A 15,336-nucleotide genomic window follows, 5' to 3' on the forward strand; every position below is an offset into this window, starting at 1 on the left:
ACAGATACATCCTTACCTGTTAAAATCAAACTATAATACAGGTTGTCCTTACTGCTCAGCCCGTATTCCTCCTGATTTTGTGTTCAGATGAGGAATGTCAGATCTAGGCTGTATCCTGAATAGAGAAATCGCTAATGAGATCCAATTCATCATAGCTGTCTTGTTCGGATCCATATCTCTCTCTCTCTCTCTCTCTGTATGTGTGTGTGTGTATGTATATGTATATATATATATATATATATATATATATATATATATATATATATATATATATATATATATATATATATATATATATATATATATATATATATATATATATATATATATATATATATATATATATATATATATATATATATATATATGTGTGTGTGTGTGCATATGTACATACACACAAACACACACACACGTGTGTATATATAGCTCATGAAATACTTGATGAAATCACAAATCTATAATGGAAATCGTGCATCTGTCAGTGAAAACATCTTGACTTTTTGTGTTTTTCGTAATAGAAGATGCTTGAAATGAGCTTTGACATGAAAATGTAGCATATTCAGTTTGAAATACCACCTGCATTATTATGCTTTTCACCACCCCATTGCCATTCAGCACCACACTTTGAAATCAAAGGCTACCAACCTTCACATATATCAAATCAAACATTGCTCAAATGGAGTTTGTTTTGCTCTCCTAACAATAAAGGAATAGTGGGAATTCATACAGACTGCATCCAATCTTTAGTGTAATTTGAGATGAGAATAGCAGCAACCCATGACTGCACGACTGTTTTACATCAGCTAATTACATATAGCATAGAATACACTGTAATGCATCTTTCTCCAGGTACGCTAAAGCCAGATAAGCTGTGCTGTTGTCTCTAACATGGGGGAAAAAAAAAAACTTATCTTCAAACTGCAACTCTCCTGTTTCACTTGTGCTCAAACATACAGTACACACTCACATTTTAACACAGACAAACTACACTAAGGCACTTTGGACCTGGGGCTGCAGACATCTGTGCCACAATCATTCTGGCTCACCGAGTGGATTCTCAATTACACGCTGGAGTAGCGTTACACCTCGATATTAAGAATTCAGATTCAGGCCACACTGAGTTACTTAAGTGCTGAAAAATGAATGACTCTTTAGAGAAACCTGTGAAGTACAGTACCAGACCTCATGGTTGTTTATTAGATTAAAGTGTAATTAAGGCAGAATTGGGCCACTGCGGCCAGCTGTGCATCACCTTCTCTGCTCCACAGCCAAAGCAGCAGTATTGTTATGCCTTCTGTGTTGTCATTTTTAAGGATTTAACTGAGGAGGGTGAGTATTAGCTTGTTGATGGTTTTTGACAAAACTGTTGAGTTCTGTGTGTCTTTTTATGTTCTGTTATTTTAAATGAATTCTTAGGTTATGACCAGCATGAGAAACAGGAGTCTTGTAGTGAGGATGCAACTTTGAACCGTTGTATATTTGTGGAAATGACGACTATTCAAACAGATAGAACTTTTCATTTGAAAATGACCCCATTGTGTATTTTTAGTGTTATGTGATTTTTAGGGAATTAAAGATATTTCTCTGAAAGTGGTTTTGATGAAAACTGCTATCTATCAACCTTTTTGAACTTCAAACCCTTTGAGCCTTTTGTGGGGGAGTTATTAATTTATTACTATTAATTATACTATTTTATTGACTTGTAAAATGGAGATTTTATTTTTAAGGATATTTGCGTTGCATGTAATGATATATCTCTGTGCTTAATCCTTTGGATTCAGTTTAATGAGTAGATAGTTACAGTAGATGCCCTGACAACTGTTTTTACGCAAATGTACTGTAGGCTGTTTCTATTGGCACTGCAAGTATAGACACACAAGCACTACACATATGTCGACTTTCTTTGTGACTCCTCTGCCAATATTGATATTATTCTCTTAATTATTGTCTTCTATAGTCTTCTCTTAGAAAACTGTTGTACATTTTTAATGCATCAGTAGAAAACTGTTTACCTACAGAAACCTTTTCTTTTGCAAGTTGCCATGTGGATAAACTTATAACCACAGCTGATCAAATCAGTTTTAGATTCTGATATGTTGGAGTTTTGAGTTCTTTTCTTTATTACATAAACCTTTCATAAAAAGAAGTAGGTGCACTTCTCGGATTTCATTCGATTGCTCTGCCTCATAAAACACAACAGTTTTGTGCTTGTTTCTCCAAAACAGATTCAGGTGATTCAGAAAAATGACATATAATGATTGTCTTGCTTTTGTCACCACTAGAGACCGGCACTTTTCCTTGAATTTATTTTAAGGAAACACACATTTAATATAAACATTTTTGCAGTCCCACAAATTAATCATAGCAAATAAAGGTATATACAGTGTCTTGGATGGATAGATTCACTACAGTCAACCAGATGATAACTACCAGGTGGCAGTAATACTGTGTGCAATGATTACTCTCAGGATATCTTGGGGCTTGAACATGCTTAAAGTAACTTCAAGGTACATGTTTCAGGTAGCATCGGTGAATAAATGGAACAACAATAGTAGGAATTCAGTGTGTTTGTTTTTTTTTTTTTTTATTGTAATATTAAGAGGTGCTGTGAAAGACTTCTGTAGCACAGACCTGTAGTACAGCAGTGCTAGTGTATTAGCTCGACTTTATTCAGCTGGCGAAGTCACACTCAGGAGGTTCAGGTACTCCATGTGATTCTAAGCAGAAGTGCACAGTACATTAGTTGCTAATGCACTCTGCTGAAATAACAATTTCCCTTCTTGTAGTTTGCAAGCAGCAAGTGTGTACTAGATCTATAATTCAGAGAGGAGGACATGGGCATGCTAACCCAGTTTAATGAAGCAGTGAATCTGAGTATGATGTTATCTGAGCTTTTTGCGTTATCTTAGTTTTGAAGGGGAGAAAGAGCCTGAGTTTCCCCCTCCATCCTTAAAATCCCCAACACTGACAAGCACAGATTGCACTGCTTACGAATATGCCGGCACTACACAAACCCAAATAGATGGACACATACAGTATGTAGCCATGTGGACATCAAAGCATTTTAGCTCTGACAGTTGGAGTAAAGGTCATAGGCACTGGGTTTTTAAAATATCAGCATATGTGTCCTTCACACTTTAAATACATTTTGAAGTGTTACAAACTGGGACTAACTACAGGATATAGTTCTCTTCATGCAAAATGCAGAGATTCACATGGAATAACTGTCAGGCTGAATCTTCTTTGTACATTATGTGGAAGCAGCAAAATAGACATTCATTTATAGGAATATGTGGGAAATTATTCCTTCCATGTCATGTTGTGGTGTGCTGTTAAATTTGTTGTGAATCTGCAGTTCATTATATCAGAGCAGTTTAACATATTTTCAGCTCCATTTTCAGCAGCTTATCACATGCCTTGTGACAACTGACAAATGAGAGAATGGAGAATTTCTCCACCTTTAGGCCAAAATGCTGTCAGCAATAACAAGGTCAATCGTGATGATCAAATGAAAGGTAAAGCTCTTACGCCGCTGCACTGTTGAGATGAAAACTGCCTTGGGTCTTGTAAAAGGTGATGAATTCCAGACAGATCTGCTGCCAAAACGCCACAGAGGAGATGAATTCTCATTTTTCACTGGGATAGTAAACAACAGCCAAACAGTCAGTTTGTCTGTGAGTAATTGACTTTTATTAAGTTGGCTCCTTCTCAAGCAAAAAGCCATTACCTATGTCTTTATAACATCTGAGGTTTCACTTATCAGTAGTTGTCATGAGGAGCAGTGACGCATGCACCACTGCTTAGTCGTATTGAACTTGGATTTCTTTGTTTGGATTTGGGAGGAATAGAGCTCACACTTTATTAAATCATCAGTTAACAGAGCGGGTCAGCTCGCCCTCTGCTTAGTGGATTCAGTTTCTACTCAAGTCTGTTCCCTGTCTGCCTTTGCTCCTTCATCACTCTCCACTTGGTATGAGTGGCTTTGATTTTGCTTTAGGATAAAAATCAGGACGGTCATGCAGCTGTTTGTCTCATCATCCGTTCCCTGTTATGCAGTTTCTTGCTCTTGGCATGTCTCTGATTCTTGACCATTCCCTATTTTCGTGTAAGCTATTTTCCTCTCTTTTTTTACCCTTTCTCATATTTTCTGCCTTTTTTTTTTTTTTTTTTCTTTTTTTTTTTGTCGGTCCTCTTTAGACCTGGCTTAGTTTGAATTCAATCAGGTGGCACATTCTTGCCTCTTTCATCTCAGACATTTCTAAGAACTCTTTTCTGTGTTTCCTCCCTGACCAGCCACTCTCTGTTTTGATTTTTAGCCTTTTGGTTTTGTTGCAGCTTATTATTCCTGCTCATCCTTTTGCTTTGTCTTTACAAAACTTGTTTGCTCACCTTTGTTTGCTTTCATCAGATTTGTCTCGAAACAAGTAACCAGTTTTTGCCTAAAAAAATAAGCACCACAAGGCCTTATTGTCTCTGTTCCATGCATGAAGAATTTAGAATTGACTTACTCGAGACTGTCACACATCTTAACTTGTTTTTTTTCCCTTGGTAATGTCCTTTCTATAATTTCTAAGAAATAAAAGGCAGATAAAAACTGGTATCATGTATAAGCCTTGAGGAGATTACCTGTCTGAGCTGACACACAGCACATGTCAACTGTATGATCACTCCACCTATTTCTTACTATACTGCTGTTCTACTCACTTCTCTGGTGACAGCAGAACATTGTACAATGCATTATTTTTACTTAAAGAAACATTTAAGACTGTTGAGTGACATAAATTTGGATTAAATTCAGCTTTTGTCATTTGTTAAGAGTTGTAATTCCTGGACTGTACAAATTATGACTGAGACTTCACTAGAAAACTGTCTTACAGTGTTCCCTGAGCCTAAGGCATTGCTGCAGTGGACAGTTTTTTTTTTTTCTTCCATGGGTCAGAGCCTGGCTGCATCAGCCATTCTCACTGCTCTGTCTCCCCAGGCACTCTGTCTTCCCATCTCTGCTGTCACTTCTTTGTGCTACAGGGACAAATAGACACCAAAGGAAAACTGAAGGCCTTAAAACATTTAACTGTGCCTACCTTGAGTTTTTAACTTACATACAGGATCTTATTGACTCATTGTTTACTATAACCCTTCTATACAGTAGGTCTGTTTGTATCGACATATGCTGTATGTTTGTAAAAAAAGAGTGACCTCTGTGCTCCACTGATTCTCAGTGGTTGATCACCTTGTCATTGTCAAAGATCATTTCTACGGAGCGACAGGGTTTTTCTTTGTTCGCGCCCCACGGTGGTGGAATTAACTCCCTAATTAAATCAGCAGAGCAGAATCACTGTCTGTAACTCCCACTGTGTCGCTTCACTTTGCACCCACGCAAGCGCTTTCATTTCATTTCCTAACACGCATTTGCATGTTTATTTCCATCTGATCTTTAATTATTTTTAGTTTAGATGTACTTATTCTAAGTTGCTTAGGACAAAAGTGTCCTAAGCAACCAGTTAAGAACCTTCATCATGTGGTGTCATTCCCTCTCCCATCCTTTGTTTCCTGTCTGCAGCTTAGTTATCTTAATAGCAAAATTCAGAAAAAAATGAACACAGCACATATTTATTTAATCTGTAATTGTCACGGAATATGTAGAGTACCTTATTAAATAATTAAAATCTACTGCATATTGGATTTACATTCATTTGATTATAGCCCAAGCGCACTGTTCTAACACACATTTCTGTACGAACAGATGTGCCTTGTTTAGAAAGATGGCTTAGAAAATCTTTTCCCCATCAGATCCAATTTCCTTTAATGCAGTTTACATCAACAATTGCTTGTGACAGCATCAGGGACTTTCATACAAAACCATAATTGGCATTTTTTATGTAGCTTGTTCTCAGCAATCAGGCTACAAGTGACATTGTTGTCCACTATAACCGTCTTTTCTCAGTGAGCTTGTGTACAAGGGAAGCCATACGGTGTGTGCTGTATGCAGCTGCAAAGTGTAGGGATTTTTAAATATTGTAATGCATCTGCACCTGCCAGGGAATATGTGGAGGACAGCTCAAGCGATTTTAAAAATAAAAGAAATTTCAATTCATGAAACAATACCTCCACACGGTTAGTTGTTACATCTAAACACTATGTGATGTCAATTAGGATGTGTGAAAGTGAAAAAAGCAAATGTTAAATCTAAAAAAAAGTAGCTAAAAGTAATACACAAATGGTTTGAGCATCTTTTTAACAATAGCCCAATGTATAAATAGCCAAAGAGATTAGCTAAATGTAGCCTAATGGTAAAACCTAAACAGAGTTATGGTTAAATAACTAGTCATATTATTGTAGTTTTATTTGAGTTTATCTGACAGGGTTGTCTGGTCCAAAAACAACTATTGTTATTAAATATAACATTAAACATTATAAAATCATCAAAAAGATAGATTATTCTCAAGGTAGATTGGCTCTTTGAATTGATTCTCTGAGGATTGAGGCAAAGATGTGTTAATTAACAACTTGTAACTCATATTAAATGCACTGTAATCTGGATCACATCAACGCTGTGCCAACTAGAACAGATTGGGAGGAAAAGGAGGAGGGGGGTGGATTGTTCTTTAGCTTTGCAGCCAACTGTTCATATATTGCGTTATGTTTCTGTGTAACTATTTACAGGCAGCCCAGACAGTAAAATCAATTGGCCAGGAGTGGTGGAGTTTTGGATGAGGTTTAGCTGCATCGTGGGGGCGATCAAAAATGATTCCAGCGTTGTTGTTGTTGTTTTTGCTGGTGCTTTTATGGGATCATTAAACCACTGGCATAATCTCCCTATCTGTTTTAACTCTGTCCACAGGTAAACAGATATGTCCTCCCGAGAAATTTGACTGTGGGGGATCTACTAACAAATGTGTCTCGTTGTCATGGAGATGTGACGGACAAAAGGACTGCGAGAATGGTGCGGATGAGGAGGACTGTGCATCTGGTGAGTTTGTCGAGCATCAGTTCTTTATTGTAATGCAAACAGTTAGAAATAACACACGAACCATTGTTACTGCAGGTTTCGCTTCTATATTACTTCTAACAAGCATTTTGAAAATAATTTCTGTTTGCTGTTTTTTAGTGTAAAATGATTTTCTATTTTTTAGAATTTCATTCTTTGCCTCGATTATCACCTGAGGCTTAAGACATTAAAGCACAGAAGGGAACTCTCTATATAATTAGAGGAATTTAAAGAGGTTTTAGATTTGAACAGCTACACTTGACGACAAGTGATGTGGAATAAGTTTTGCTGTCAAATATCATCATAACCATATTTTTGCAGCTTTTCGATAATGTTTGGAGGTTTCTGTCATCAAAATTTTCCACCCCCCGCTGTAAGCTTCTCCACTGCAGGGTCCCTAACACCATCAGAAATTACTTCACCTCCTACACAGCCAATCAGACTATTAAATCGTGAGCTTGCTCCCCCTCCCCTCCAGGGGCTATCCTTGCCCTACTTCCGAGGCACCGTGAAGAATTGACTCCATCTTTTCTCTTTTTCAGTTGCCTCTTCACGTCAAGAAACATTGATTGAGGCAACAGAGCTGCAGGGGTTGTAGTTGTTGCTTTGAAGATGCAAAATGGCACGTGGTGGCAAATGCACACAGAGAAACATCTCCCTATTATCCCATACAAATGATGCTAATTTTTTTCAGGCATCTGCTCCCTTTCAGAGGTTTATGTGTATGTGTGACTAGCTGTGTCAAAGCAATACTTGTTTATTTAAGCATACACCCTCAATTTCTATTTAGATAGAAAATGCAAAAACAATTTGGTATGAAACTTGTATTTTTAATTAGATTACCCTTTGTGCCTCAAAAACACCTGATATAAAGCCTTTTAATTTGTTGGGTAATAAAGATATTTTTGTCCAGATCAACCTGCTAGTGGCTGGTCAATATCTCCTCAACTCAAAGTGGCTTTCCATACTCTTTCTAGCAAATAGTAGTGATTCCATTGACTTTAGTTCTTATGCCTTCTTAGCTTAGATGGGTTTTCACTGCACTGTCCATTGAGACCCAGTCTAGCCTGTACTAATCCTTTTTTCATTCTAATGTCTGTATTGATGCAGCAGTCTTAAGCTTCTCAGTGGTGACATGAGGGCAGGCAGCAGGCTGCCATCCACTAAGGCACACAGTAGGCCAACCTTCCCCTAGAGGAAAATGTCACTGACCAGGTGCACACCACAGTGCAAGATAGCATCACAAATTAGGTCTATTAAGTGCTGCTCAGAGCAGTTTATCTGAAGATTGACTGGGCCCAAAGCCAACCCGAAGATGATGTTTGAATTAAGGGCAAGAAGCTTTTAAATCTTGCTTCACTGCAGATCAATCTGAAGGTAGCAAGCATTGATTGTTTAGTGTAAGTTTGTGGTCCACTCCATTGTAAGGACCCACGCTTCCAATACACAATTTACTTACAAATGCAAGAAGCAGCAGTAAAAAAGGCAACATCACACATTTATTTGGACAGCAGACATTTGTTCAACAAATGTGATTTTACCTTAAACAAGCCACATTATGCAACATTCTCTTGGTGATTCATGTGTTTTGTGGTTAAAGTAAATTCTATAAAACCTAGATGAATACATGTTGAAGACAAGCTCACAGTTCACAGAACTAGAACAGGGCACTTGTAAGTGTGGAAAAACAGCCGGCTGTACAACTCTTTAGTACTGCAGACTCAAGTTTTCAAATGTTTCATAGGGAGCAGTGTTGGAAATGATCACCTGCTTTGAGTATATCTCAGTGTGTCTCCTTGTTGTGGAATAGCTGTTGGCACCGGGGCAGCTGGAGAATTGACTTCAAAGCAGCAATAACGGTGCTGTATGTTTGACTTCAGAGGGGAGAAGATGAATTAATTAGATGTGTAAAATGATGCAGCAGCAGTCAAACAAGGGTGAGAATAAAAGATTTTTCCTGAACATAGTTTTCTCTTGCACTTTGCTGCTGCCGGTAAAAGCTCAGCTGCAAACCTCAGCCTGTGCTGCTAGATGTAGTGACACAGTCATGTCTGATATCACTCCGGCTCCGCTGAGCATCAAATGTTGAAAGGACTTCCCAATTTTATAAAAGAAAGAAAGATGCTGATACAGTGTTGCTTTCCCAAGTTTTTGAACAGAATCAACATTATTTATCTTTTCTCCTTGACACCTGTCGTGGGGAGTTGGCACGATCCCTAACTCACTGGTGATTCCCCCTTTTATAAGGCCAGATGAAAGTTTTCCTGAAACTTACTCTGCAGTTGATCAGCCAGATGTGTGCAGGAGTTGAAATGGTCAGCGTTCAGGGTATTGCATAAACCCCTGTTTGTGCTGTCAGTACTATATTTTGAGCCAAAACAGAGTTTATTTCTCTGTCACATCCACATCTGTCCTTTCCTCCTCCTTTAAGTTCCTTTAAACTTATGATCCAGATTTTGGTGAAAACTAACAAACCATCAAGTTGTAAAAGTATCCTCAATGTGAGTATTCTTCTGCTGGTATTTGCATTCATGCTTTTGTGAGTTGGCTTATGCCTAATCCTGTTTACAACCAGCAAAACATTAAAAGTCACTTTACACTTTCACCCGTATTTACCCGAGAGTGACTGAGATGGAACATTCCCAGTGAGCCCCAACACACTCTGCTATTAGTAGACATTTATAGAGTGCATAGCCAGCCGCAGACTTGGGGAAAAAGTAAATCTTGCAGAGGCAACCTGCTAATTGAGTCATCCACATGTTGAATTATGTATTAAGTAGAATTTAGTCCTCACTAGAGGAAGCTTTCCTTGATCAACATTACATTGCGAAGCAGCTCTTAGAGAGGCTTTGGAAGAAACTGTGTCCTCAACCCTCTATGGGGAGATTAATGTGCACTTACTCACCGGCCGTCTCTCTTGAGCATGCTTATCTGATGCAAACCACTGTGAGGCAGCCAGCCTGGATTTTTGTGTTTTTACATGTCTTTGATATTTCCGTGTTTTATTTGTCTGTTTTCTCCATTCATAATTAACACTGATTGGATAGTTTGAAGCAAACAATTACTTTACGCGCTCTTCACAGCTGTCTCCTTGTCTCTGTAGTAAAACTGATCTGGCAGAAACTGTGCATCCTTAGTGGTGATCCTTTCACACAGGACTATGCTATTGGGCTAAAGTGCCTCCACTGAAATGATTTCGTCGTAATTTTAGTCTGCTAATTGAAATCTAGACAGGTTTTAAATGAAGCTAAACAATGGGTTTTCATTTTTACATCAGACTTACATCTGTGTCTCCTTTCCCTTCCCCGCTGATCGTAAGTTTGCTCATCCTCATCAGAGAGGAGGCTAGAAACTCCCAAATAGTTTCTTGTTGTTTTCTCTTAAATGTTACTGGAGATGAGGGAGCTGTCTCTGCTCTTTTTCAGCTGGGTTTTTCTTTGCAAATGTATGTATGTGGCATCACAGGAAAGGTCAGTCCAACCTATTTCCTTGGTGAGACACTGACCATTGAGAACTGCCTGTGAATGTGTTTTTATGTGAGTTTGTGTGTATTTTCTTTCAAAGCCTGTTGTCAGGGACTATTGTGTGTGTGGGTGGATGTTCAAGTGACCTTGCTGCAGTGGTCCTACTCTCTCTTAGCAGAACAGACATTTCTGAACTGTCCCTTCGGTTTTAATCTAGGTATGTCTAAGAGAAAGCTGAGAGGACGGTAAACTTCATAGACAGCGACTGACATGCTCTGATTTATTTATGCATGTATAATAAAACAAATAAAACTAATTATTTTCATCTCACTTCTTCTGCATCTTTCTATCCTCTTGCACTGAAATTATTTCTTTACATTTCACACTTCCTCCATGGATCCTGACTCATCACATACACACAGTCATTCACCACACACCCAGCTGTAATGCTAATCGGCGTAAAACAACCCGTCATCTCTTTCCTCTACATATGAAATATTGGTTGCCAATGGCAACAATAACTCGTCATCAAAGACACAAGGAAAAGTAATGTGAGTTACATTTCCAGGTGCTGCTTCATGGTGGCAGTCATAGAAACAGCTCTCTGAGCCACGGTATAGTGTTAAAAGACGAGGTACCGTAGATATGAGTGTTTGGTAAGTAACTTACGATTGGTATGTTCCCAGTAATGTAGCACATTGATGGAATTTTTATTGAACATTGTGGTATATTTTCTTTTCATTTTATGTTATTAATTTGAGCTTGCAAACTAAAGTTTTGCTTGCTTTGGTGACAAAAAGAGAACATTTAAAAGTTAAGTGAACTCATTTTGGTAATAAATTAAAATGAGAAATAAAATTAAGAATTATAAATGTGAATCTATCAACAATTTCAGAACATTAGCTTAAGTGGCTCCTTTTTGGCAGAGTAAGACAGATTTGTGTTTAAAAGCATATTAGGCTCAACTGTTGTCACACTGGCAACGGTTTTATCTAGCGTGCACACAATGAAGGTAAATGTCAGCAGATTAATAAAATTGTACAAGTGCTAATTAAATCTACTCAGTGAGTTATTTATCATTTAAACACATTATCATGCCCAGCCTGTATGTGGGCTCAAAATTGCCCAAAAGTCTTAAAACGTATTTACACAGTGCCCCTACTGCAAAACAAAATCTCTCTCGAGTGCACCCAGGCCACATGTGTACATCATTAATCGTCCTCCTCTCGTGTAATAATGAACAGTGAACATCGAATTTCTTTTATTATTTTGTGCTACATCAGTATGTAGTGAGTGTAGAGCCATAACAGGGACAGCAGCTACAAAACGCATCAGAATCAGATGGAGCTTGATTAATATTAATGAATATAAACCCCGTCACTGAACTGAATCCATGACACTTGTTTTATGTTTCAGTTACTTTCTCTGTGTTTCTGTGGAAATCGTGTCAGTACCAGGGAATTAATTAAACCCTGATGTTTGCAAAGCAAAGTAAACAGATAGTGGCATTAGTGAATGGTATACTTACACAGAGTGGTAATTAGGACCCTATCTGTGATCTGATGTTTAATGGCTAAGGACATGCTCACACGTGATACATGTGAGCTTTCTACAAGAGGTCACAGGCAATATGCTATGATTTTACAATTTGCTGACTCTGGAAAATGTTTTAAAACTGCAGTCCTTTCCTGTATGTAGCCTGCTAACAGAGCAGCCAAAGGCAATAGTGTTGAAGTTGAACTCCCTGTGCTTGTGTAAATATCAAATTGGGCTTCTCCTGTGCTGCCCCCTGTGCTGCTATGGGCTCTCACTGGGAATCCTGATTCCCTTCACAGCCTGAGTGCTTTTGGCCAGACATGAGTAGAGACACAGAATGCTGGAAAAGGAAAGGATTTACCAAAACCTTGAGAAAGGGAGAAGGTACAGAGCAAACAACATCACTGCTGCTGTATAGACCAAAACGCCTACAGTCTAGACTAAAATCTAACATTCTTTTTTGGCAAACAATAACTTGCATTAAAATGGCATAGTACCAGGAGTGTCCTGGCAACAGCAAGAGGAGAAAGAGAAAGATGAGATTTTGACAGAGATCTGTCACATAGAAAAGGAGAAGGACCAGCTGATGGCAGAGGAAGCTGTATTATCTTTCACTCCTCAGGGGAGGAAGCCGTTCACCTAAATTCTTGTGATAACAACCATCAGCCCCCCCTACCTTCTTCTTCATTCATGTAAATACATTTCTCACCACTCATCTGCCTACAGCTGTGGCCAAAGTTAAAACTTCATCTGTTATTTCATGTCCTGTGAATGTAAACTAAAACACCAATGTTATTTATATTGGTGAAATTGTGTCAGTCTGGTTTAATTTTGTATAGTTACTCATGGCCTCTAAACGTTAACGAAGCTGCTCATTTCCTCTTCAGATTTCTGTGGTTCTTTCTGTTGGTCCTCTAGATGCCAAGGCCTGTCCGAGCGGTGAGTTCATGTGTGCCAATCGCAAGTGCTTGGCCGCCGTCTATGTGTGCGACGGTGATGACGACTGTGGAGACGGGAGCGATGAACTCAAGTGCACCGCCCCTCTGACCTGCGGGCCCAACCATCTTCGCTGTAACACCTCGGAGTGTGTGCCGCTCATGTGGAGCTGCGATGGAGACCCTGACTGCTCAGACAGTTCAGATGAGGGGCCAGAGCGCTGTGGAGGCAACGCCATCCTGCACCTTCCCAACCGCAGGGCAAACTGCACTGCTGGGGAGTTTCGCTGTGCCAATGGCGAGTGTGTACGTCTGACTTGGAAGTGTGATGGAGATCCAGACTGCAAGGACAAATCTGATGAATCCGACTGCCGTAAGTTTAACTTTCTTCCACTTTGCCTATCTACCAATACTCATGTTGCTTGTAACAGAACAGAAAAGTGCAGCTCTCTCTAAAAGTACATGGAATAGGTAATTAGGTTGTAGGATAGTTTCAGTATTATAAAGAATTATATACATGTAACCATGGTTACATAAAGAGGCTATAGCTGTGTCCCTATTTCATTCTACCTAAAAATACTAAGCAGGTCAGTATACAAATACTTTTATATTTAAGTTTGCTGTTGATTTTCAGTTTTGTTCCACAATGCACTTCTAAAAGTTATTTGAGGAGCTATTCATTGTCACTTTAATGTAAAGTTTCTGTAAGCAGCTCAAGAAAGATACTGGAAAACAATAAAAAACTAAAATCCTTTTTCTCTTTAGGAAATTTAATTTGCCTCTAAATTAGTGGCTTGATTTTCCCCAACATGTGTCCTGTTAATACCAAATGGTAATAAAGGATTTATGCTAAATGCTTAGACAGTGTGCTATACAGTTAGTACATTCATTACATTGTGTCCATAGAATCCTTCTCGTATTCTCATTGGCTTTCAGCTGTCATTCAGCACAGTGATGGCTGAAGAGATGCATTCATAAAACAGTGAATGGTATATACTGTACACAGCTCAGAGATGTTAGTGTGTTCAGTGGGAAACTTTAAAAATACCTTGTAAAAGCACAAAATATTTTTGAGCATAAAATCTCATGTTGACATTCAATTGGCTTTCAAAGCTGTTGATTTTGTTGAGTTTCTGTTTGTACAAAATCTTTTGTATAAGTATTTTTGTATACCTAAAACAAACCGACTAACATATATTGTAGTAAAATATAAAAAATAAATAAATAAATTAGTATGTAGCAGGGAACCCAGCACTTGTCTTCAGCTCAAGGCCACTCACAGGACACAGTGGGTACATTTCCAAACCGTTTGTTTACAGTGCTATCAATTTATAATCCTTTTTTTTTAAATGAACATCTCATTAGGTTTGGGTTATAAATACTCTTTAGCGTATAGTGTTTTCACGATTATTGTACTTGTACCTGTCATTATACTTATTACTTATTATGAAGATATAGCTACAGATCAATCAACTCCCCACACACTCAATAAGAAAACCACTGAAGGATTTTTATTTGACTTGTTAAGTGTGTTGAGATATGTTTGCTTTGACACTGGAGGATGCATAAAAAACTAAAACAAACATGTCCTTCCTCTTCTGAGATGTTACCTTGCCATTTAGCACATTTCCACTCTGCTGGGGATTTAAGTGTGTGTGTGTGTGTGTGTGTGTGTGTGTGTGTGTGTGTGTGTGTGTGTGTGTGTGTGTGTGTTAATGAGGCAGGTACAGAATGTGTCTGTTGATAAAAAGCTGTGTGAAAATGGGGCCTTGTGATAAAACCAAGTTTTCCTATTAGCTGGTCATGGATGGGGGAGCCCTGAAGCTCTTGTCTCACTAAGCCAGAGTGTGAAGCCCAGATAGTCCCGCTATTCATTATCAAGATGTGCAGTGCACACATCAAACCTGCCTCTCATACTCTGTGGCGTTATCTAAGCAGCATTTACAAGAGATTGAAGTTTGTTAGCCTTGCATTAGGGTGGAGGTCTTGAGACAGACACATAACCTATTACATACTTTTATGCTTTAGCTTCAACTCCTCAAAATCACAGTTAAAGTTTCTGTTAATTCTTTGACTGATTTGTCAATACATTTTTGTTTTGCTGCTCCTCTGTTCCAACAAATACATAGCATGTCCATGTGTTTGTGTTCAGAAGTAGCTTACTGACCAGTCAGATCTCTAGATTTATCTCTCAGATACAGAGACACACTATAAGAGACAATGATGCTGTGTATGTGCAAATGTGTGCACAAACATGTGTTCAGGTTACCACAGCCCTGTCTCTGTGACATTCCCTGCGTCCTGGTCGTTTCATGATAACAGTAAATCATATTCGCCTCACTCATATTGCTTTTTTACTGATGTTCAGAAAGTAGTTATATGAGAAAACTGGAAGAGTTGATAAAAAGCTTGC

General features: G+C 38.5%; 1 protein-coding gene across 2 annotated transcripts in view; it reads left to right on the plus strand.

The window, feature by feature from the left end:
- Positions 1-15,336, plus strand: part of LOC137098387 (low-density lipoprotein receptor-related protein 8-like) — a 69,149-nt gene that overhangs the window by 33,121 nt on the left and 20,692 nt on the right. For both annotated transcript variants that reach the window (XM_067474597.1, XM_067474598.1), the window contains exons 4-5: positions 6,842-6,970; positions 12,907-13,296. In XM_067474597.1, the coding sequence (XP_067330698.1) occupies positions 6,842-6,970; positions 12,907-13,296 (519 nt within the window). The remainder of the gene's footprint in view (positions 1-6,841; positions 6,971-12,906; positions 13,297-15,336) is intronic.

This window comes from Channa argus, chromosome 14 (genome assembly GCF_033026475.1).
Source record: "Channa argus isolate prfri chromosome 14, Channa argus male v1.0, whole genome shotgun sequence".
NCBI classification, from domain to species: Eukaryota; Metazoa; Chordata; class Actinopteri; order Anabantiformes; family Channidae; genus Channa; species Channa argus.